Here is a 22,402-nt window from a genome sequence, read left to right as displayed (position 1 = left end):
CGAAAAGTGAAGCTTCTCAAGACAAAAATAATGACATATCAATTTTAAAAATCGGCCGTCAAATAACCAAGTTACAACGAAAAACCCATTTCGGCTGTATTTCGGAGGGTTAAAAAAAAAAAAAAAAATTTTTCCAGAACCCTCTCAACATAATCTTTAAATTTAGGGGCGGACATTAGCAACTTTTTTTTTTTGTATGGGGACCGACCCAGTCTAATGTATCCCCATTTTAAATAATGGTGGCATAAGTAATAGAGGTGGAAAACTATCGATAGTATTGACTATCGATATATGCCGTTAGTATTGATGAACACTATCGATATATCGATACTATCGGTCATATTTCATTTATACAAAAAAATTATTTTTATTAAAAGATGCCGTTTTATGAAATTAAATATACTATATCTTGTGCAATTTCATTTGTTTGCATAAACATTTTTCTGAAAAACCTTCAGTTTTGTTCGGCGATCGTTAATAGTTAACCCGACCTTGCTGAAAACTCTGTCTGACTCAACAGATGATGCTGGAATCCAAATGTATTTGATACCACATACTATATATGTATATTAAGCGTTGTTTTTGATGGCGGATAATATCGAGGATCCATAACATTAAACAAATTAATAAAACATTTATCATTAACTTTTCTGAACAGTTTAAGATCCCTGATTACCATTAAGAAAACTGCTTTATTTATTCTTTTTTACGTTGACTTTCATTATCAGATGCATATTGTTAACACAAGACCATAAAAACATTATTAAAGGTACATGTAATTTTTATCACACAAAAGGGGTTGCAATTAGGGATGCGCGATTAATCGGTTAATTAATTTTTTGATTAATTATAATCCTGACGCTAGGCATAATAAGCAGCGCTGCGATAGATTTACTTTCCTTAGCTTTCGAAAAATAATTCCAAACTGCAGAAGTTTTAGTTTTTTTTCGTGCTGGAGAATACAGACTTCGCTTTTCGATTCCCCCTTTTTCGTGTAATAAGAACTACCAAATCGTCATTCTCATTGGTAAGAGTTACCAAGACCCATCGTTTTATTCATTATTTATTATGTGCCCCAAGGGAGACAGTTTTCTTATTGGTCTTGCATTACAGCCGATCGTATCGATAGTCTTAAAACATCGATAGTATTTTTTTAAAAGACAAAACATCGATATATCGATAGTATCATCGATATTTTTCCACCTCTAATAAGTAATAGCCCTTGAAACTGAACGACTTTTCGTGAGAGCCACCAACAGTACTTATGGGAATTCGGCAGTGCCTGCAATTCATTTTCTCTTCTTTAATTTGGCCTTCGAAATGCGAGCAATCTGCGCTTCGCTTTGGCGTCAGAAGGCGAAAGTCTATTTTTTAACAACAAATAGCAAAAATTCAACTTACTCAAATATTTACTTGTTTACACAAATTGCCCTAAACGAGGCAAAGTATTGGAAATTCAATGAAATAAAATAGGGCTGTTCAGGATGTTGTGGAAATGGTCTCAGATTTGCAGTTGGAATTGCATTTGCATATTTTTTGCTTGCTGCCATGACAACCGTGTGCATTTTATTGTTGCGAATTTACAAATGCGACGAATATGCAAATCCAAGAGCATATGCGAAAGATCCTGAACAGCCCTAATGCATTTTTGGCGCAAATTCCGATCAGTTGTTTTTTCATTGCCGTACAACAAAAACAAGATGCCATATTTTCTGAAATTTAAACACAAAGGAAAAAACTGATTTGCCTGTAAGATCCTAAAGGAGACTGTTATGCCTGATTACGTACTATGCGCGTTCTCTCACGTTCTCTAAAACGTCGTGACATATAAATTAAAACTTTTGAAGCAATTGACAATATAGTATTAACCTTTTGTATATTTCCCCTATTTATTGATGAATTTGATGAATTAGTTTTTGAAAAAATTTTGGTTTGGCTAAAAGGGGTTACATTTCTCAACATAGTATCCTTCTAGTTCGATAAATTTAGTCGTGTTTTATTATTATTATTTTATCCCTTTTGGATAAGTAATAGATTTCTTTAAAGTCCTAAATAGACACGTGCTTTAATGATGAGCTCTACATTCGACGTCTTTGGTGTGGAATCAAAAGTATACGAGGGACTAAATGGCGAAAATAGTCTGAGTTGGATAGCAGTTCGTAACTCAAGTTATGGATTATGAACAAAATTAACTATTTTCTTTATGGTGATTTCGTTTCTATCAAAAAATTTGTCCTTGCCCGGTGCAAAATGTGTTTGGTGTTACTCTCAACCCTTTGAAAAGGCTTGTTTTTGCCTTCTTGTCCTTGTCCAGCTCACGCATTTCATCATATTATCGTTTAAAGCAGAGGTTCCCAAACTTATTTTGCTCGTAGACCCCTTTCAAAACTTTACTGGTTTCCGTGGACCCCCTGATGCTCATTTCTAACATATTCCCAAAGCTCATCAAAAAATGTGAAGATTCAGAGACTAAATTCGGAGTGGCAAAAATAAAAATAAAATATTTTCTTGTGTTCTATTTATTAAAAATAATGTGATCACACACTTGCAAGTTTCAAAAAATAGAGCTCGTAAAGCCATGAAAGAACTATCTCGCTCTGAGGAGTTATATTTTTTAAGAGCACTAAATAAACTCCTCACATGGTCGGGTCACTCATGAATTTGCATCTGATGTATTTGTCAAATAGTTCATTTGTGTTGATGGCATATTTAATTTTATCGCTCCGAGTTTTAAAGTGATGCGAAAAATATTCGTCACTCGCATATTTAAAACATAAAACTTTAAACAACAAAACTGCAAAGCTTTTTATGCCATACTTTAAATTCAGAAAGAAAAAAGAGACCGCATCTAGATAAATCGATGGTAAACAAACAAGCAAGCAAGAAGCTCTAGAAGTGTTCCACCGTCTCATCCTATTCACAGCAGGATGGGTAAATGTTGTAATTTACGCCTATCACAGTCAGGTGTTTGTGCCACGTGAAGGGACCAGTCAGCTGTCCCATCTTCTCAGTGAGAGGAAAAAACTAGACAGACCTTCTGAGATTGAAGGCAACATGAGTTTTGCCCACCTTCATCCACTCGATGGCTCCCAGTCATTGCTGAGCGAAGTAGCTACCCAGTTGCTTCGATGGTCGAAGTGGGGAGTGCTATAACTGGTTGCGGATCGAGGAATGCCCGGTCTAAGCCATCTCTGGCCAAAGGGTCGAATGTCTCATTTCCAGGCACTCCCGAATGACCCAGAGTAAAGCAACCTCGTTATGTTTAGCAACATAATTTAGTCGGACATGCATTGCCGAACTAGTTTGGAAGTACTTTGAAAAAAGGCTGGCCAATGCATTAGGTGCAGCTTGGCTGTACCAGTAGACACGTAAACTCCTTTACCCCACCTATTTTCCACCACGTAGTCTATGGCCTTGGGGATTGCAAATACCTCAGCTTGGAAGACAGAAGCATCTTCCCTAAAAGAAAAAGTGAAACTTATCCCCATTAAAATCGAAATATACTCCAGATCCTGACCCTGAGTCAGTTTTGGAGCCATCAGTGAAGATTCGACAATGTACGATTCGACAAGGNTTACCCCACCTATTTTCCACCACGTAGTCTATGGCCTTGGGGATTGCAAATACCTCAGCTTGGAAGACAGAAGCATCTTCCCTAAAAGAAAAAGTGAAACTTATCCCCATTAAAAAAATACTCCTGATCCTGACCCTTAGTCAGTTTTGGAGCCATCAGTGAAGATTCGACAATGTACGATTCGACAAGGTACGTGGGCTCAGTGCTGGAATTAAACCAGAATTCCCCCTCAGGGAACTGTCTCTCTAGAATCTCTTCAACAAAGGTAATGGTGGCGTACTATCCTGTAGCATTGAAAAGACACAAGTGCTGAAATATCTGCCGCCGGCAATTTCCGCATCGCCTCACTCATAGCGTTTTCTTTTCTCGAAAAAAGGCTGCACTTATTCTGCCTTGTGTTAGCGCTGTCACATTTTCACGTTCTTTTCTCAGCTCTTTCACGGGGCGTCGTGTTCTTTTCTCAGCAGGTTGCGCTCTGATCCGGCGAAAGTGCTGCCTTTTCTGCCCTCAAATAAACGTGAGGGTGAGAGTTGCATGGTTGATTTTTAATTTAATCTTGTAAAAATGCAATTATTTTCCCTATCAGAAATAAGTGTTTTGCTTTAAAATTGGAAAGACTTACAGGCCAAGTGAATAATTCGGCTTTATTAAGTTCTATAAATAAATTGTGATGGAGTAGTATATTTTCTGTTTCATTCTCATATAAAGAACGCAACATTTTCTCAGGTTTCAGGGCAACGCAAAGGAAGAGTTCCCATATAAAAGGGCAGAACTTTTTTTGAGAAAAGAAAACGCTATCAGTGTTATACCAACATCCGTTTCTTTTTATTCTGCAGATGGCCTTTAAGGCTTCTCCACGTACGATGACACGAAGTGACGGTAAGTTCACCAGTGCGCCAAGAGCACTATACACCACTCAAAAAAATTAAAGTTAAATAAATAGGTCATAAATGAGCAACAATTTTGGTTCTTTATTATCGAAACCAAATGAATTTTCGTGGACCCCCACTTACAACTCATGGACCCTCATATTTTTTTCACGCCAACGTAGCCCCCCGTCGAGTCTCCCGTGGACCACTTTGGGAATCACTGGTTTAAAGCAACCATCTGATTTTCAGGGCAATCATCTCCCCTCACAAAGCTTCAAAGGGCAGAAAAGGTGCCTTTTTTGCCTTACAAGAGTGTGACATTTCAAGAAACGAACACAAAATTTTCTCACCCTTTGCCTTTAGTTTAGAATCGAACACGAAAAGAGAAAGGGGCAATTAAAAGGCGATATTTTTTGGTAGAAACGAAATCACCATTAATTTCCGACGAAATTCGTGAAGTCGTTTACATTGAATGTTGACAGTCAGCTTGATCGAAATTTGACAATAGTCTGTAAGCAGATGTGTGTTGACAGGACTAATGTTGCATTGAAAGTTTTTAAACGGACAATTCAAAAAAGCACTAGCATATAAAACTGTCATCGTAGTTTACCAGCAGAGAACATTCCTTTTCCTAAAATTTTAAAGTTGCAGGAAATATAGATCTATAGAAAATTGTGTTTTTAAAAAGTATGTTTTTTACAAAATTAGATTAATAAAAAGTGCAGTCGAAGTTAATAAACAATAAACTAAAATATTAAACTATCGCGTGGGTTATGGGCATTATAATTTCATTCATACTGGTGTAAAAATATGCCGTAACATTGAAAACAAGTTTTCGCTAGTTGAATTGTTGTTTCATTACTAATGAAATATTGTATTAATAATCCTCTGGAAATGGGGAAAGTGGATAAGCTAAGTTGAATGTTTTTACTGACTGCCACTGAATTCATTAAATAGGGCGAGAGTAACTTGTATGCCGTCGATCGCTAAAGTTCTAATGTATGCAGCAGTGCCTCAACCTGTTGGAAATATTCGCACAGGTGTTCGAAACGTACATCGACTCAGGGCGGGAGGTTGATATTGCGCTCGGCAACTTTTTCAATAGCACTGCTAAATACTCACCTCTATCTACATACTACATTGTTAGTAGTAAGGTGCAGTGTTCGCACATATGCATGTATGTATGTTTGTATAAATTTTAGTTGTCCATGTTTCATGCTTTCAAATTGTTATTGTATTTTGCACACTGCTAACGGATATGTTAATTTTAGAATGTTGACTACGTGTATAGCCCAGTATCTAAGTTATAGCTAGACATAGAATCCAGTTTTAGTTATTTAAAGATGATTAATAACAAATTATTACATACACACATTGTATGTATCCATTGACACTTTACAGGTCTAATCTGTGCAGCAGTCTATTTTGGCACCAGTAAAATAAATATTCCGTCAATTTGTAAACCTTTTTCGCATTCTGTGCTCTATTGTAACCGGTAAATTTTGTTACTTGGTACAGTTTTTGAATACCGAAATCCCGGGATTGTTAAAATGCTTCGGGATTGAATGCCCTACGCGGTACATATTTTCTAGCCAAATATGCATATAATTCAGAAATTTTTTATTTTTATGTTGCAAAACTTGGTGCGTTTATTGCTCATGTTTGTGTTTACATACACCAAACCATCTCCACTCACAGCTGACGATTTTATGATATTTGAAGACTTTTGTATTATATTTTCCCCTTTTGATGATGCTACAGTCCAAGCCTCAGCTGGCACATCTGTAACAATAGGGGTATTCTCCAAATCTTGCAAAGCCGTTGTACGTAGCACGGATTGCATTACTTGCAAACACACAACAACAAAATATATGAGAAACACCATTTCCTATCGCTGTAAAATACGCAACGTCGAAACCCATGTATATATATTGCAAAAAAGCATAGAAAAATAAATGCGACCCTGTGCTAGTTGTTGGAATTGCTACATATTTCTCTCATTCCTCTGATCTCGCTCACTTAATTTTTTTTTTGCTGTATCTTGTTATTGTATTTGATACAGAATTTCGCTGCTTGCTACCTATGCATGCTACTACTTTGCAATGGGGTGCTCTTGTTCTCTTCCAAATTTGGAATAATATTTTTGCATTTCGTGCCATCCTTGCATCGTGCAAGACTTCGAGAATAACCCTCATATCTTTAATCATACCAATTGCGTACGTATACCGAAAGTTACAAAATTTTAAAAGATATCTGTACGTTCTTAATAGACCGATTAAAAGAAAAGACCGAGAATGCGAAGGCATTATGAGAACCGAAGTGTGTCAAAACTCGCGACATTATTGGATGCAAGATTCAAGAAAGAAGGGCTTAGGTCGGTCGGAAATGCAGAAGCAGGTGCTAGTCTCCTTCAAGGTGAACTCCTTTCCATGCCGACACCGTCGGCTTCGAGCCGCACACTAGAAATACCAACACCATCAACTGTTGAAACCGGGTCGCAGAACTAGCTTTTAAATTTTGTTGAAACAAAAATAGCAATGAAAAGGCAATATAGTACGACAGATGCGATCATTGCCTTACGCCGCTACTTTGAAAGCCCTAACACGCCACAGGATGTTGACCCATTGCTTTTCTGGAAGGCAATTAATAACTATAAATGTATATACATATGTACATATGTATAAAGCAACTTCTTATATTCAATATATGCAGATCAATTCAACCGATTCGGATGCACTAAAGGTTTGTGCAAGACGGTGTCTATGTGTCCCGGCAACATCTACAGAATCGGAAAGGATGTTTAGTAAAGCAGGGTACCTTATTACCGACCGCAGAGCCAACCTTAAACAAGTTAACGTTGACACGATTTTGTTTGTAAACAAAAATCCAAATTTGAATATTTGAAATATTTTAACAGTTTTCCAACATCTACACCTAACACAAGGCTGACTTTACATATTTCCTTAAAAAAATAAGCTCTTTTGCTTTTAAACCAATTTTTTACAATTGTATGCTGTGAACTGTCGGCCGCTGTGGTGTAGTGGTAAGTAAGCGTGCTTCCACTCCGCAACGCCTGGGTTCAAACCCTGGTCAAAGCAACATCGCTAAAATATAGAAAAAAGGTTTTTTTCTTAACAGCGGTCGTCCCTCGGCAGGCAATGGCAAACCTCCGAGTGTATTTCTGCCATGAAAAACAGCTTCTCATAAAAATACAATCGCCGTTCGGAGTCGGCGTAAAACTGTAGGTCCCTCCGCTTTGTGTGACAACATCAAGGCGCACGCCACAAATCGGAGGAGAAGCTCGGCCAAACACTAACTTATGTGTAAGCGCCAATCTATTATTATTATTATTATTATTATTATGTTGTGAACTTGTTTGTAAACATATTCTTCATTTTTTTTTTTTTTATAAAATGTGTTATTGAAATACACAATCTCCTTTTGTTTAAAACAAGTTATATGTTGTCAACTTTTTGCTTGTACAAATAATCTTATGGTTTTTCTTGTTACGAAAGAAGAAACGAAAAAATTTACAAAATGCCGAATTCTTTTTGACCTTATTAGCCATTTGTAAACATATTCTTCATGTCTTTTTTTTATAAAATGTGTTATTGAAATACACAATCTCCTTTTGTTTAAAACAAGTTATATGTTGTCAACTTTTTGCTTGTACAAATAATCTTATGGTTTTTCTTGTTACGAAAGAAGAAACGAAAAAATTTACAAAATGCCGAATTCTTTTTGACCTTATTAGCCATTTGTAAACATATTCTTCATGTCTTTTTTTTATAAAATGTGTTATTGAAATACACGATCTCCTTTTGTTTAAAACAAGTTATATGTTGTCAACTTTTTGCTTGTACAAATAATCTTATGGTTTTTCTTGTTACGAAAGAAGAAACGAAAAAATTTACAAAATGCCGAATTCTTTTTGACCTTATTAGCCATTTGTAAACATATTCTTCGTGTCTTTTTTTTTATAAAATGTGTTATTGAAATACACGATCTCCTTTTGTATAACACAAGTTATATTTTGTCAACTTTTTGCTTGTACAAATAATCTTATGGTTTTTCTTGTTACGACATAATAAAAGAAGAAACGAAAATATTTACAAAATGCCGAATTCTTTTTGACCTTATTAGCCATAAAATGTATAACCAAATTTGCCCATTTACAAAATGACATGCCCGGGTATTTCACCAGTAAATTTTAAATTCATCAAACATAATTTTCAAATTACACCTTTTTTTGGGAAATTTTGTTATTTTAAATTTTGAGTTTGATAAATTTCAAAAATAATTGGTGAAACCGGGCATTAGAGTTAAATCTCAACATAAGTAAGAAATCTTTCGGTAGTATCGAATATTTAGCACTATCACTATCGAATGTATACACCATCGATAGTTTTCCAACACTAATTTCCAGTACGTTATCTTCTTTTAATTCCAAGTTAAACAATTAACGTTGTCAAGATTTTGTTTGTAAACAAAAATCAAAATTNGTTGTGAACTTGTTTGTAAACATATTCATCATGTTTTTTTTTTATAAAATGTGTTATTGAAATACACGATCTCGTTTTGTTTAACACAAGTTATATGTTGCCAACTTTTTGCTTGTACAAATAATCTTTATGGTTTTTCTTGTTACGACATAGTAAAAGAAGAAACGAAAAAAGTTACAAAATGCCGAATTCTTTTTGACCCTATTAGCCATAAAATGTATAATCAAATTTGCCCATTTACAAAATGACATGCCCGGGTATTTCACCAATAAATTTTAAATTTATCAAACATAATTTTAAAATTACACATGTTTTTTAGGAAATTTTGTTATTTTAAATTTTAAGTTTGAAAAATTTCAAAAATAATTGGTGAAACCGGGCACTAGAGTAAGAAATCTTTGGATAGTATCGAGTATTTAGCACTATCACTATCGAATGCATACACCATCAATAGTTTTCCAACACTAATTTCCAGTACCTTATCTTCTTTTAATTCCAAAAACTCCAACTCTTCTTCGCTTTTCTTAAAAAGGAGTATTTCGGATATTGTAAGTTCTTTAACTTTAACAAATTATGAGTGCGGATGTTTTTGTTGTTGTATTATAGTTTCTGAAAGTGTGCTAACAGTTCTTCTCAATTTTGAGCTCAAAAAGTTATTGGGATCAATAGTTATCAACTAACTAATTTTTGCTATTCAACCATTAATTATTTATTAACGTGAACAATAATGAAATTTTAGAGTAGAGCATGTGCGAAATTTCGGGTAAATACATACACGATATTTTTGACGAAGATGTATTTCAGGTGCGCGGTTTTGTAAAAATTTAAAATCGCGTTGAGCAACCCCCAACGACCACCGATTTCTCTCAAATTTTCAGCAACATATTTTTTATTTACGCATTCAAAGATTTTGATGCATCGCACACAAATTTCGAAAACTCGGTTTTTTTTTTGAATCAGTCCAATCCTCAATTATGTTACATAAAAAAGGGTTTATGATGTACATATGCAAACGGACATTTAAATATTTTCAAAGCGGCAAACCTTTTTTAAAAATCTACTTTTAAATCATGTATTTTTGCGACAAGGGATCCAATTTATCTTCTTTGACATGTGCTATGGAAAATGATAAAATATTCTTTTTTGAGATCATGAATAAAAAGACGTAGTTTAGCTTCAAAACTTTAAATAATTTGCGACAAATCAGGAACATTTTTATTCTCTTCTTGTACAGAAAAACAAGTTTAGCAAATGTTCCATCATATCGATAAAGAACATTATGTCAGAGAGCCAATTTTCTTTATCCAATGTATGTATGTGTATATAAAAAGAATAAAATAAAAAAAAAAACAACACAATGGAAAAGAATGTCCAGCAAAGAAATATGTATTTTAAAAAGTAAAAAGAGCCAAGGCAAAGAGAAAGTAAAAAGAGCCGCACTTTGCTAAGCAATGGGCCGCATTTGGCTCAAAGAGCCGCGTTTGCCCACTGTTGGCACTAAGGCACCTAGTACCGGGATTCGGCATCCCGAATCCCGGCAGTCCCGAGCCCTTTTTGACTCCCGAAATCGCTGGATCAAGCCCTCGAGATCACGGGATATAATTTAATTTACGATCAATTTAAAATAAAACGACATTCAGACACTGTAATGGCATGAAATAATTATAAAATGCAGCCCTACAAATAATCAAATAATATATTACAATTCTAACACTACTATTATTCTATGTTATAATATATATAACATATATATGAGGGATTCTTTTTCATATCGTAACCAAATTTGGTATCACAATTCTGATTGGCTACACATTTTCCTTTTTTTCTTCGGACACATATATGATCTGTCAAATTTTGGATTTTTTCGTGATTCTGACTAAATAATCATGTACTTCTTCAAATTGTTATATCTCGGGTTCTGGTCATCGCAGAGACTTCATTGTTGTCTCTCTCAAAATAAACCACCTCGTCATAAAAAAAAAATATTTTAAAATAGTTCTTAAAAAACCCCAATTTTTTTTGGAACATGTTTTTTTTATAGAGAATGGAACAAGGATTACGATGGTGTAATTTTAAATCCCAAATTTACTGGTCTTCACTATGCAAATCAGCTTAAAAAAGTTAATAGCTAAGTTACCCGTGTGCTTTCGTGTCACTCACCTTTAAATTAATTTTATTCATGTAATTTTACTTTTTATATAAAAACTTGGACCATTTTGATAACAAATGTGACGAGTTCCTGTAAGTTATTTAATTTTTTTCGTTTTAATTTTTATAAGCAATCAAAGTAACTAAAATAACAATTTTGACGTGTCACTTTGGGTACCTTTCAAAAATCATGGCAAATAGTTAATGTAATATTGGAAAATGCATTAGGTGTTGAGAAAAATATGTGCTCCTCTTTGGAAATAAACTGTAATAATTTGAAATCTGTCACTCGTAATTATCAAAAGTTAATATTTTAAGTTCTTTTCCATTTTGCTCTTTCACCAATTACTAAATTGTTCTTATTTGTTTATATACATATTAATTAAACATTAAGATAAAATAGGACCTTTTACAGCTGCGTGCCTTTGAAAATATTGAAAATATAACAAATATTGTCTGAATAGGTCTTTGCGTGAATGGCTTAAAAATTTTCCTTTTTACCTCGCTTTTATTAGCTCGGGGTGTAACTACGTAATATTGATGCGCCTAAAAGTTGCAGCGATTTCCATTCTCAAGTTACACACCTGAATTGCTTTAAACTTCCATTCTTAAAGTAACCTTATGACAGTACGAATGGAAATTTTAATATCGAGGTTTTAGTTTTTTAAACTATAATTTAAGTTTTTTGATGGCACACTGACAGACTAAAACATAACAGTAATTAAGCGTGATTGTTAGATAACATTCTCCATAAAGTTCGATGAAAATGCTAAATACCTAAAATGATGTTTGTCTAAAACACGGCCATGAAGTTATATGTGTGTATGCAAGGATTTTCAGATATTTGGGCAGTAATTATCAAAAGTTAATATTTTAAGTTCTTTTCCATTTTGCACTTTCAGCAGTTACTAAATTGTTCTTATTTGTTTTTATACATATTAATTAAACATTAAGATAAAAATAGGACCTTTTACAGCTGCGTGCCTTTGAAAATATAACAAATATTGTCTGCATAGGTCTTTGCGTGAATGGCTTAAAAATTTTCCTTTTTTTTGATGGCACACTGACAGACTAAAACATAACAGGTTGGCATTAAGCGTGAGCGTTAAATAACATTCTTTATAAAGTTCGATGAAAATGCTAAATACCTAAAATGATTTTTGTCTAAAATACGGCCATGAACTTATATGTTATATGTATGTAAGGATTTTCAGATATTTGGGCAGTAATTATCAAAAGTTAATATTTTATGTTCTTTTCCATTTTGCACTTCAGCAATTACTAAATTGTTCTTATTTGTTTATATACATATTAATTAAACATTAAGATAATAAATAAAATTATAGTTTAAAAAACTAAAACCTCGCTATTATAATTTCCATTCGTACTGTACATCAGGTATATAACTTGAGAATAGCAATCGCTGCATCTTTTAGGCGCATCAATATTACATAGTTACATCCCGAGCTAATAAAAGGGAGGTAAAAATAGAACCTTTTACAGCTGCATGCCTTTGAAAATATTACAAATATTGTCTGAAGAAGCTGGCTAGTACAAAAAATTTCCCGCTGTGAATTTTGAGAGCTATATAATTTTAGTGTTCATCACAAAATTGTACTAAAAAGTACTGCGTAGTAGAAAAGTATGTTATAAACGAAGTAGTATCAAACAAGTGCAATTGTACCAAAAATGTCAACACTGTTTCACCTGCCTTGGCACTCTCATTAAAAAATTACAAGCCGTGCACGATAGGGTTGTGGACGCAACTGTAAATATTGTCGCATACCACAAACCCTTTATGTGTTTACAGCATGAAAAAGACAATGGGCTTCCAAAATCTGGGTGGAGATTCTGTTACCAGTTACCGAGGATTTTCGAATCGCTATCGCACTAGTTGACGCATGATATGAATGTGCGATAGCGATCCGAAAATTGTCGCTAAATGGTTACAGAATCTCCCCTCAAGTCTTGCCAATTTAAAAGAAAATTAACCTATCATATGAGTTTTTAAATGGTACAACCTGAAGTAAAAAAATGTCTTAATTTAAGATAAATTTCGAAATTTTGCCTTCAGTCTTGGAGTTATTAGAAGTAATACAGTCAAATTCTCAAGTTTATTTTCATTTCTTTTGGTAACGATTGCCGTGGAATGAGCCATATCTAATTTATGTATATATACAAACACGCATATGTATAGCTAAGTAATAATATAATTATAATGAATAATTACCGTCTCTGTACACATATTTTTGAACACAGATCTAATACACATATGGGCAAATCTCCGGAACCGTGTGCTTTTGTGTCACTCACCTTTAAATTAATTTTATTAATGTAATTTTACTTTTTATAAAAAACTTCGGCCATTTTGATAACAAATGTGACGAGTTATTGTGACTTATTTAATTTTTTTTTATTTTAATAATGTTATTTTAAGTTTTATAAACAATCAAAGTAAAAAAAATACAATTTTGACTTGTCATTTTGGGTACCTGTTGAAAGTTTTTTGAGTATAACTTTTTAGTGCAAAACGGAGACTTTCAAAAATCATGGCAAATAGTAAATGTAGTATTGGAAAATGCATTAGGCGTTGAGAAAAATATGTGCTCCTCATTAGAAATAAAACAATTTGAAATCTGTCACTCGTAATTATCAAAAAGGTAATATCTTAAGTTCTTTTTCATTTTGCCCTTTCAGCGATTGCTGAATTGCTCTCATTTGTCTATATACATATTAATTACACATTAAAGAATAAAATAAGACCTTTTACTGTTGTGGGCTTTTCAAAATATTGAAAATATAACACATATTGTCTGAATAGGCCTTTGCGTGAATGGCTTAAAATTTCTCATTTTTTTTGACAGCACACTGACAGATTAACACATAAAAGGTTGGGCTTAAGCGTGATCGTTAGATAACATTCTTCATAAAGTTCGTTGAAAATGATAAATACGTAAAATAATTTTTGTCTAAAATACGGCCATGAATTTATATGTGTGTATGTTAAGGATTTTCAGATCTTTGGGCAGTGCGGTTAACGAATTTTTAAATATTTACTCAAATATGATATTTTCAATGGATCTTAAGAAAAAATTCTTTTTCGTAAAATTTTTTGGAAACTTATGTCAAATATTTGTATCTCGACACATTGTACACATTGCGCTTGACCTTCTTAAATACCTTCTTGAACATTTTTTAAATCGGACAAAAACCACGCCCTCTAGAAGTATCGCTAATATTGAATTTTCAAAAATAATCGTTTTTTACTTAGAACTCTTTAAGCATTTGAGAAAAATGAATCACACAATAATTTCATGTTTCCTCAATAGATTTCAAACAATTTGATGTATAATTTATTTTTGTGCGTTCAATTTAAAAATTTACGTTTTTTTTTAGAGTTGAATCGCACGGTTCCGGAGATTTGCCCATATGCTATGCAAACATTTTGCATAAAATGAGATCGAGGCCAATCCATGTACATACAATCGCACATGTACCTACTTGAACTATAATCAAGAATCAAGTCGAATATTTTATCTTAAATATGCTTTTATTTATTTAAAATTGGTATGCTTTAATAGGCATCAGCGTGCATATGTATATATGTACATACTTTATGTACATATGTACATAAGTAAGTACATGCGTTTATACATACATGAGTAGTCCACTTGCAAACAGCGTTATGTGATTTTATAATAGAACGCCATAAATTTGAAAAAACGACTACGACAACAAGTAACATTTAAATTGAATCTTTTTTATTATTACCTGAAAATTTGGATAAATAAGAGCCTTATAAAATTGTAACATAACATAACATGACATAAGATAATATTAACAGTCTATATGACTTAAAGCAGTTTTCTAAGTTCATCAGAAGATGTATACTTTTGAAAGATTATAAATAAGTATGATAGCGACTTTTGGAAGAAGAGTTAAGATTTGATGCTATTTTTTCAGAATATAAAAAGAGTTTGCACTGTGTTGTTAGTGGACATGAAACTACTTTAAATACTGGTACGTAATCCACCAAAAACTAAAAATCGCAAAAATTTTACATAGCGCACTTTGGAAGTGGACTACTCACATATGGACGTATCTAAATATACACATATGTACATACAAATGCCATTTGTATTGCTGTTCTCACCTTTGCCTCTTAACAAGCCACAGCTGCAAGAGTAACTACTACCAACCAGTGTTGCCGCGACGGCATGAAAAAATGTATCATAGAAGAAACAAAAAATGGATCAAATGTATCACAAATTTTTTATTTAAGTATCAAGTTAGAAAAAACTTAAAAAAATGCTATTTGGTTTCATACCTTTGCTTTTTAATTTTTGTCAATAACCGAAAGATCATTTAATTCGCATTCATACACGTACATATGAATGTACATGAAGAAAAAATATTTTACACAATGTGAATCTATCAAAGAATAGATTATTGTTTTTAATCTTGTATAGCGACGAACAAAAATTTTTTGTATAGATTTTATAGATAGATAGCTGTCGATCATTTACGTTAATTATCAAATTATGTGATACATTCCATGTTAAACTCGTTGAAAATTATGTCAAAAAGCTGAGACTGCCTTCAGTATCGACTTCATTTTTACTATGAATACGCCCCATCATATTCTCAACAGTAATGAAATTCTATTTCTCTTTTCATATTGAATCAATTTTAAATCTGAAAAGGTACGCTCCACATCTGCAGAGCTACTTATGAGGCAGGTAAAGCAAATTAAAAATGAATGAGTCAGCTCTTTATAAATTGTTCATTTAAAGCATTTCTCTTTAAGCTTATTTGACCCCAAAACGTTTCAATATTTTCGATCACAATTTAAAAGCTGGCACCGCATACATACATAAATATTTTCTCATTAACATATGTCAAATGTACTACGCGAAAAATTTAAGTATCTCGCGAAAAGAGCGAAAAAAATGTTTCTCCCGAAAATTTGCACAAACACGTATAACTTTTTAAGTGTATGGATCAAAACGGCAACACTGCTACCAACATCACCAACAAAAGCGCAAACGTATGTATTCATGAAATTTCAAAACAATCGCATTCTAATCGCGACTTTGTCCTCCATTATTACACTCCCCTCCCCTCTCATTGATTTCGGTTTCACAGCTTGTCTCCTCTACTTTGTGCAGAGTTTTCCTCCTCCATCTTTAGTTCTATACAATCAATACGTACATACAATGTATGTATGTACATATATTTATAATATAATTCGGACTTTAATGATAACCTTTTGGACCGTCGTCGCCGTAAGTGTTTCACTTCACCCCATAGAAAGCCCCGCCATTGCCTGATTGCCTGATTATGTGTTGTATGTGTGTAAATACAAACATACGTATTTGTTATTGTTGTTATAGGCAAACGTCATGTGCGTTCCACTTGTTGGCAACTGCCATGTTCTAAATTCACTTCAGACCGGTTCTGAACCGGTCCTTATTAGGTGAATGATATTTTTTGAAATGCCTTACAAATATTGATTTCATTGCATGTTTAAACTTACTTGATTTCGTATTAACTATACACATTTTTCGCCATTATGCGATAAAAATAATGATTTGTTTTTTACGTTTGTCCTTGTCAACTTTAATATGTCTTCTGAAACTAGATTGAAACTTTGTTATATTCTGCGAGGTCAATCCACTCTCAAGGACCCAACGTAATGGTAGAAACATTACATATATGTATGTAGTTGGAATTGCCAAAATTTTTTGAAATTCCCAAAGAGGCATACAGATGAAGAATGCTAACACAGATTTTATGGCCACTTTTCGAGATTTTGTTTAGATTTAGGATCGTCTTTAGGAAAAAATATTCGTCTATTATTCAAACATGCCTCACTTTTTTAGTTATTAAAAAAATTGCAGTATAATTTTTATATTAATCAACTATTTTTTCATATTTTCAGAGTGGTCCGAGAATAAGCTGCTTTTGGATGTCGACACTGCAATCGCGCATCCAAATCCGGTGACTAAAGTACACGACTCGTTCGATATCGAAGCCTTAAAATCGGAAAATTTCGAGATTGCAGTACTGACCACTTTAACACCACCGCAATCACCTCCGCAATCCAGTACATCAGCGACTCTTTTGCAGAATGGCATAGCAACAGAAGGTGCAATAAATGTAAGTAGTTTAAAATATTTTAAATTGTTAACACGCAACTCTAACTCCATATCTCTTCCTGTTTTTTAAACAGGTCAACAATGTTCTTCAGCTGACACCATCGGAGACAGTTAGTCAAGTACCACCAACAGCACTGACTTCATCCCAAATCCACTACGTTCCCTCTCCAGCATTAACACCAGCTCCATCTACACTAACTCTGCATAGCCTTCATTTTACTCCTTACTACAATTCAGCACCCTTTACACCCACGGACGCTGCACAAACCGATGACGATAAGCGCAATTCGCAAATCGTTGATGAATTTCTGAAATCATGCATCAAAGAATTGCCCAATTTGAACGATGATTGTGAGTCCATGTCTTGGTCGTCTTACTCCTCAGGATCGCGTCCAGATTCCATAGTGACCGATGAGGAGTGGTCGCCGGATTCATCGTTTTCCTCATCCGCCAGCTCGTCGCCTATGTACAATGGCGACGAAGATAACTCTCAATCTATGGTCCCCAAGTCTTCTGAACCCAAAAAGCGCACACGCCCATACGGACGTGGCGTTGAGGACCGCAAAATGCGGAAAAAGGAGCAAAATAAGAATGCAGCAACACGTTATCGTCAAAAGAAAAAGGTCGAAATGGAGAACGTACTCAATGAGGAGCAAAAACTTACACAGCGTAATGAAGAGTTAAAACGCGTATTGGCCGAACGTCAACGCGAGGCTAAGTACTTAAAAACCCTCATTAAGGAGTTCTACAAGAAGAAAAAGGACAGCAAACAAGCCAATGCGTAAGAACGTAGTAACGCAGGCGGAGAGAAAACCATTTTGTCATCATACAGCCATTAAACCAACTGATCAACCAGCCAGCAACACTAACAACATTTCCAATTAACATTTAAAAAATATTTTATCTATGATTTTTTATTATTATGCTACGCAAACATTGCAATAAATCAGACAATTTGCAACTAGGAAAGTAAGTATGGCTCGCAATGTAAATTGGCGCGTATGACAGGACCGAAATCGGTCTTTGAACTAATTTTGCCGCTTGCATTTGCGACCACTTTATGTATCGTGTGCATAGTGCCCAAATATAAACCCAACATGACAGCATTTTAATAACTATGTATGCGTCCACTTTGCTTAGTTTGCTCTGACTTCAATTGAGGACAGAAAATGTTTTCGATTTATATATATTTCAATACAAATAAAAGGGTTTATAATTCATATTTTGAGTTATCCTTATTTGTTTATTTTATTTTCCTCTTTCGTTGCACCGAATATTAAACAAGTTTGTAAAAATTGTCTATAATCACCCAGAAAATCACGTTGTTATCAATAGAATGTTTGGATATTTGGTTTTGAATTCTCCAAGGGGGAAAGTCCATGCCGCATGCAATTCCAGCCTGATTGTCCGTAAGGAAGGCGTGTGAAAATTGCGTAGAAAATCGCCGTTTAGCGTATAATTTCCCAAAATATATAACTCTCTTAAGCTAACACACTTCTTGAGGAATTCGGATAGGATCTCATCCGTAAGTTGGCAGTAGCTTAAATTTACTCTCTGGACTTTTGTCACAGCATCCCCGATACACTGGCAGAATTCTTCATTAAAGTAGACATAATTAAGCGAAAATTCTCGCAGTTGTGCAGTTAAGGCAGCTCCCTGACAAAGTGGCTTTATAATATTTAGCACCGTTTGCGTTGGTATTGAATAGCCTACGATTAAACTGAAGATGCGCAAATTCTTACCGATAATTTTTAGCTGCGTCCATGTGAAGTTCGGAAGTTCTCGTATTTGAATATTTAGCTCCTTGAATGTGGCGATTCTTTGACGTGCGATCCCCGTAAGTCGAGAATTGCGAAGATCGAGTACATTAAATGTTTCCATGAGGTTGAGATACTTGAATATTTCGAAGAGACAATCGTCATTCAAGTCAAGAAGAGACGTCATTGGTTCCTGTGTAGTATCTGCAAATGACTGGAATCGTAATAAATAACAAAATTAGGTTACACATTGACTATATATAACTATATATATATATATAACTAGAGCTCGGATTTTTACGCAAATTGAATATGCAAAATATATGCAAACAATATGCAAGAATTATGCAAAATATATTAAACAATTTTATAAAATGTATTAGATATGCTAAAAAAATATTTTTATGCAACATTTTAAATAACACCTAAGAAACAAGACCACAGCCCACAGTGGTTCGGATCGCAAATTTAGCTGGACGAAACTATTTAAACAAATACTCGTTGATGGATCTTTACACCACTTCTTACCTAGGGGATTTTTGGGTCGCTGATTACGAATCTGAAGTCACTTATCTTATGAACTTTAATACGATAGACGATAAACCCTTGCAAGCGTATCGTACAGTGTGGTGACTATACCACTTTTGTGGTAGATCTACCACTTTTTTTTTGCTAAATTGCGTTTCTACCACATCTACCACCGTAAACCTAAAATCTACCACATTTTACAATTTTGCTCATTTTACAATGTGGATGATTGTACCGTCCTTAATTTTCTGTTGATTTTGTGTAATATCGTGAATTAGACAATTGTGAATACGACATTGGCTCTAATTTTTGCATTCCATTTTCTAATTGATCCCTATTTCTTTTCAATACGTGCCAAATTTGCTAGGTTCTAGGATCAGTGAATTGGTGTAATTCTGCTGCGAAATCAATAGCTTTAGACGGGAGTGTACAAAATGAATAAATTTATGGAAACGGGGCATTCAAACGTGATGGGTGGGACATTTTAAATTGGTTTTGCTCAAACTTCATTTCTCTTTAACCATTTATTGGATAAGTCTCAAAATCTGAACATTTGAAGTCAGATATCAGATTATTACGAAACTAATAAAGTATAAAACTTAATTTTATAATTTACACAGAAAATTGACATTTTCCAAAAGTGGCGAGTGGGACAACGATGACACCCGCCTCTCTGAGTTGATGGATTCATTTCCCAATATTAGACAAACTATAAATATTTCGCTCAAAGCGCCTTTCTCGTATGTAGCTAATGGAATGTTAATGCCCATTTTATGCTTTAATGGCATTATCATATTTGAAAATTAAAAAAAAAAAAAAAACTACTTTAGCTTGTGGTGGGTGGGACGAGTCTCTCACCCGTATGCTGTAATCCGAAAGATCGTAGTTACGAATTCGTAGCTCCGTTTCGAAAATTCGAAAATTGGTATGCTGTTATCCGATCGTAACTATCAACGGCGTTGCCAACTAAAATAAATTCGCTTAATCAGCTGCTTTGACAGAAACAAATCAAAATAAATATAATCGCAAGTGAATAGTGAAATTAAAAAAAAATTAGTTTAATCATTATTTGAAAATACTTCCTTAATTAAGTAGAATACAAAGGATTCAGTGGCCGATGCCCTTTTCCCAGGAGGAAGAACAGCTAACAGTTGCATTAATATACAAAGGAGATTGCTAGGAGATTGATCTGATCCATTTAGCTTAAATGATAAAATGTAAGCTCCCTCCTTTTAAGGGCCTCCATTTCACTAGATATTGTGCCGCTTTAATTCTTGGAACGCTTTACCAAAACTCCACCACATCCTCTTTAGCTCCTTTTACAAAGCCTCGACCAATGTCCGGCCTTTCAGACTCAGGCCAATGTCAGACTCAGGCATACCAACATTACGAATTTCGAAGATGGCTTAAGAATTTCGAAATTACGATACGACAACGCGGATTTCAGCATACCAATTTTACGATTCGTAGGAAAATCGAATCTACGACGGATTACAGCAAAGTTCGTGAGTAAAATGAGCTCTACTTGTTTCATATGAATATTTATTATACTTTTAATAAAATGACCTTATTTCAACGATGGGAAGATTTCGGTTTTTCAAAGTTAGGTTAAAAAAAATTGGCTGTGTCGGTGGGACTTCCAATAAGCATTTCTTTGAAAGCTGACCATGTGTAAATCTATTTTTGCAATAACTCAGCACTGTTTTAAAGTACATGAGGTGTACTTTCTCTTTGAATAATTATTATTTGCATTGTCAACTTAAATACACGAGCATTGCCTTGATAACTTGATGGGAAAATACCATGAACCAACGACTACAGATCACCTAATCAGCCATCGTTGTATTTGTAATCGATGTTCAGAAAAAAGTTTTCGTATCGTTTTTGACGTTTTTCGGTTTTGTTTACACCGTCTTCTCCCTCTTCGTAGTGATATTTTACCGATTGAATGTGTTTTCTGCAGCGATTTTAATTATAAATGTGTGATTGGAACAAGTTTGTGCGTATGTTTTGTTTGCCAAAGGGCGTAAATTTGCGTGAAAAGTGGGTCCACTTTTGTGGTCAGAACGTTGGCATTGAAAAATCGAGCTGTGCTGATGCTATGCGGTTGTAAAACACTTTCTATCACGAAAACCATATTTTATGGACAGCTTTTGATCAGTTTTATTCGGTTTCACTTATTATATTTTATAATAAATGCCAATAAAATCGCACTCAAGCACCGCACCTTTTTCGTTTTCTTGGTTTGTTTTCTTTATTAGGCAGACGTCAAAAACGCTCAGAAATATACTTTTTTCTTACTTCTTTGATTAGGTGATCTTGTATTTTTGGTTCATGGGAAAATACTATATGAGAGATAGTCGTCCTAGGGTTGCGTTTATAACAATAAAAATAGAGAAAATAGTGAAAACTAAATCGATAAAAATCGATCACTGATAAGACTATGCGACAGTGAAAATCGGGATGGGATGAAACCAACGGGAAATGTTANGGAAAATACTATATGAGAGATAGTCGTCCTAGGGTTGCGTTTATAACAATAAAAATAGAGAAAATAGTGAAAACTAAATCGATAAAAATCGATCACTGATAAGACTATGCGACAGTGAAAATCGGGATGGGATGAAACCAACGGGAAATGTTATATCGGTCAAAAACAAGTTATACGTGTCCCGGCGTTTCGCTGGGTCACGTCTAGGAATCGAGATATATATATAACTATCATATAGGGGAAATTGTCACCTTTGGTGGTCTTTTTTTGACATAACTCGAGAACCACTAGTCCGATTTTGCTCAAACAAATTAAAAAAACAATTAAATTACAATTCCTTTAATCTGTTCACATAACGCCGTTCACATAACGCCG

At 34.1% G+C, this 22,402-nt stretch overlaps 2 protein-coding genes across 14 annotated transcripts in view; one reads left to right on the top strand and one right to left on the bottom strand.

The window, feature by feature from the left end:
- Positions 1-18,471, top strand: part of crc (bZIP transcription factor crc) — a 150,407-nt gene extending 131,936 nt beyond the window's left edge. For all 4 annotated transcript variants that reach the window (XM_017610564.1, XM_017610563.1, XM_017610567.1 and 1 more), the window contains 2 exons: positions 17,035-17,252; positions 17,326-18,471. In XM_017610564.1, the coding sequence (XP_017466053.1) occupies positions 17,035-17,252; positions 17,326-18,036 (929 nt within the window). In that variant the 3' untranslated portion in view covers positions 18,037-18,471. The remainder of the gene's footprint in view (positions 1-17,034; positions 17,253-17,325) is intronic.
- Positions 18,177-22,047, bottom strand: LOC108358984 (uncharacterized). 10 transcript variants are annotated; one of them, XM_017610572.1, is made up of 3 exons: positions 21,838-21,965; positions 21,103-21,362; positions 18,177-19,212 (listed from the first exon to the last, which is right to left on the bottom strand). In XM_017610572.1, the coding sequence occupies exon 3, from the start codon at positions 19,193-19,195 to the stop codon at positions 18,569-18,571; it is 627 nt and encodes a 208-aa protein (XP_017466061.1). In that variant the 5' UTR covers positions 19,196-19,212; positions 21,103-21,362; positions 21,838-21,965; the 3' UTR covers positions 18,177-18,568. The 10 variants fall into 10 exon arrangements, with proteins under 10 accessions (XP_017466061.1, XP_017466069.1, XP_017466059.1 ...); XM_017610580.1 differs by having other exon boundaries at positions 18,177-19,222; positions 21,339-21,362; XM_017610570.1 differs by having other exon boundaries at positions 18,177-19,222; positions 21,103-21,493; positions 21,838-21,964.
- Between the last annotated feature and the right edge of the window lie 355 nt (positions 22,048-22,402).

The sequence above is a fragment of the Rhagoletis zephyria genome, unplaced genomic scaffold (assembly GCF_001687245.7).
Source record: "Rhagoletis zephyria isolate East Lansing unplaced genomic scaffold, Rhagoletis_zephyria_1.1 Rzeph_scaffold_00320, whole genome shotgun sequence".
NCBI lineage: Eukaryota > Metazoa > Arthropoda > Insecta > Diptera > Tephritidae > Rhagoletis > Rhagoletis zephyria.
The sequence above is the reverse complement of the archived record's forward strand: the minus strand, read 5'-3'. Positions and strand labels throughout refer to the sequence as shown.